A 2914-nucleotide genomic window follows, 5' to 3' on the forward strand; every position below is an offset into this window, starting at 1 on the left:
CATCAATATATAAAAAAACAACAATGTTTAGGACTGTTATCCACTTACTTTTGCATCCATCGTGAAAATATAGCACAGTTCAGAGTGAGCAAAAATTATTTACCTCTGTTTTGAATAAAGTTTTTTCTTTATTAAAGATTTTATTGTAGTGATAAATCTAATACTTGCCCAATATTCCAACGTGTCAACACTGCTTTTCTCAATGTGTTAAAAACATTTGTAAAAAAATTGATTCCAACGCTTTAAAATAAAGAATGTTTTACTTGATATGTGTGATATAAAACTATCATTTAAATAAGTAAAACGTTTTTTTTTTTCTAAATACAAAATATACATGCTAACCTATATAATTAATGTGTGTGAATGAAGTATAGTTGAATTGGTTAGAAAGCAAAATATTTATCAAGTAATTTCTTTCGACTTACTTCCAAGTGTATCGTTATGTAATTAATAAAAAAAAAATATTAGTCCACACAAACCTGCAACAAGTTTGGAATTTCGGAGCCCAGAAGTCTTGAAGAAGGTTCAGAAGTTAGGAGATACAAGTTTCTAAGTGTCTCGTAATGTTTATATGTGGTTAAATAAGAATTTTTTTCTTAGGAAAATCTGGAGTAATCTTGGAATCTCAGTGCCCAGAAGGTTTGGAGAAAATTCAGCAATTAGAAGATACAAGTCGCTATCGCCGAATAGTGGAAGAAGAAACTGTCATCACCCAAAAACCAACTTTCACCAAGTCATTACATAACATTCAAGTAATTGAAGGGACCAACATTCATTTAGAGTGCCGACTGGCCCCTGTTGGAGACCCCTCCATGAAAGTAGATTGGTTCCTCAACAATGTTCCTATTAGGATAGGTGAGATGGAATACGAATGTAGGAATTAAAGAATTGCGTGTATTTTATTATGTTACCATGGAAGATAATTTCTGGTGTTAATTGACGATAATGAAACAATTGTACAGCCGTCATGCTAGCTTATTTAAGTTTCGTTTTATTATGTTACCATTGAGGAGTTGAAAGTTTTTTTTCAATGAACATTGTACTTGGAAATTAAAATCCACGTGGGTTTTTCTATAATTAACCTAACAGAAAACTAGTTTATTAAGTACAACACAGAGAGAATGGGAGCTTTAAATAAATGATAAAAGATAAATTTAAACCGCATTATATTTCTACTAACAGCTTGGTCATTTATATTAGTGCAAACCATGCTGTGTCTAGCGCGGGGAATCAATCCCTAGATTTTAGCGTTATAAGTCTATAAAATTGCCACTAGACAAGTAAAAAAATGAAAGATTAAGACGTATCAAATTCTTGAACTAAGTTAAACGACTAGTTATATTGTGTTCGTTTTAGATCGAAACTTAAATAAGCTAGCATGATGGCTGTACAATTGTTTCATTGTCGTCAATTAACACCAGAAATTATCTTCCAAGATTATTCAATTTGAAGATTACAACCCACGGACTCATTTCTGATCAATATCATTTTACGCAATGTAAAAACGAAACGGAATGACATTGTTTTTCTGATCAATATCACTTTACGCAATGTAAAAACGAAACGGAATGACATTGTTTTTCTGATCAATATCATTTTACGTAATGTAAAAACGAAACGGAATGGCATTGTTTTTCTGATCAATATCATGTAAAAACGAAACGGAATGACATTGTTTTTATAAAATACTCTTTTTCTCGATGTATTACACCTGTGCATGTAAAAACACTAAGTGATGTAACATGTTTATGCAGTTCATTTGCTTCTTAGGACATCGTTTTCGACCAGCACACGAGTTTGATTACGTCGCACTGGACATTTTGAGTATTTACCCAGAAGACAGTGGAGTGTACACTTGTAAGGCCACGAGCAGTTTGGGCCAGGCCGTTACATCATGCTCTGTGAACTGTATTGGTAAGTTGTCGTATTTTTATACGTTGTTTGCAAATACCAGAAGTATAACTTGTAACGTATTAAGGTTCAGTTAGTCATATTAATGTGTATTTATATTGGTAATTGATTTAAAATTATAAATATCCGGATATTTTTTTATAGCGAAAAGCCAGGTTATACTGGAATCTCAGCAACCAGAAAGCTTAGAAAAAATTCAGTACCTCGAGGACACCAGCCGCTACAAGCGAGATACCTGGGTTGAAGAAGTTGCGAAGGTGAGACCAAAATTTACTGATCACATGCACAATCTTTCTCTTCATGAGGGTCAACAGGCACATTTCGAATGTCGTTTGGAACCGGTGAATGACTCGTCTCTAAAGGTGGAATGGTTTCGTAATGGAATTGCTCTTCCGTCTGGTAGGTGTCGCTTCTATTTCAAATAAAAGGGCTGTTTCAATAATTATAGGTTTTTCACTCGTTAACAACACGAAAGATGAATGTTATCAAATATAGAGATAAATTGTTTTTATTTCATATAGATACATTGCTTTAATTATATACAGCACATCATTTACACTTTTTTATAAACGATGATTAAGTTCGACGGACTAGTACTGAGGACTGTACGATCAGACTTCCCTTGTTTCTTAACAATGACCCAACAGTGACGTATGAATGAGATCAGGTTTCTTTGAAGAGCAAACATGCTATTGTTGTCCCACTCCTCTTATGCATTTCCGTGAACCACCTTATGGTCTACGAATTCTAAGAGCACACTTTAGAATGTGAGAGAGATAATGAATTCCACAACAGGTACGTGGTCGACAGATGATGTGACTTCACAACAGGTATGTGGTCGACAGATGATGTGACTTCACAACAGGTATGTGGTCGACAGATGATGTGACTCCACAACAGGTATGTGGTCGACAGATGATGTGACTTCACAACAGGTATGTGGTAGACAGATGATGTGACTCCACGACTGGTACGTGATAGACAGATGATGTGACTTCACAAC

At 34.5% G+C, this 2914-nt stretch overlaps 1 protein-coding gene across 1 annotated transcript in view; it reads left to right on the top strand.

The window, feature by feature from the left end:
• Positions 1–600: 600 nt before the first annotated feature.
• LOC106471424 (titin-like) overlaps positions 601–2914 on the top strand; it is a gene marked incomplete at both ends in the record, with an annotated part of 82671 nt that continues 80357 nt past the window's right edge. Inside the window, 3 exons of the mRNA XM_013932025.1 lie at positions 601–855; positions 1771–1914; positions 2056–2310. Coding sequence (XP_013787479.1) covers positions 601–855; positions 1771–1914; positions 2056–2310 — 654 coding nt within the window. The remainder of the gene's footprint in view (positions 856–1770; positions 1915–2055; positions 2311–2914) is intronic.

Source organism: Limulus polyphemus, unplaced genomic scaffold, assembly GCF_000517525.1.
Source record: "Limulus polyphemus unplaced genomic scaffold, Limulus_polyphemus-2.1.2 Scaffold4614, whole genome shotgun sequence".
Classification (NCBI taxonomy): Eukaryota; Metazoa; Arthropoda; class Merostomata; order Xiphosura; family Limulidae; genus Limulus; species Limulus polyphemus.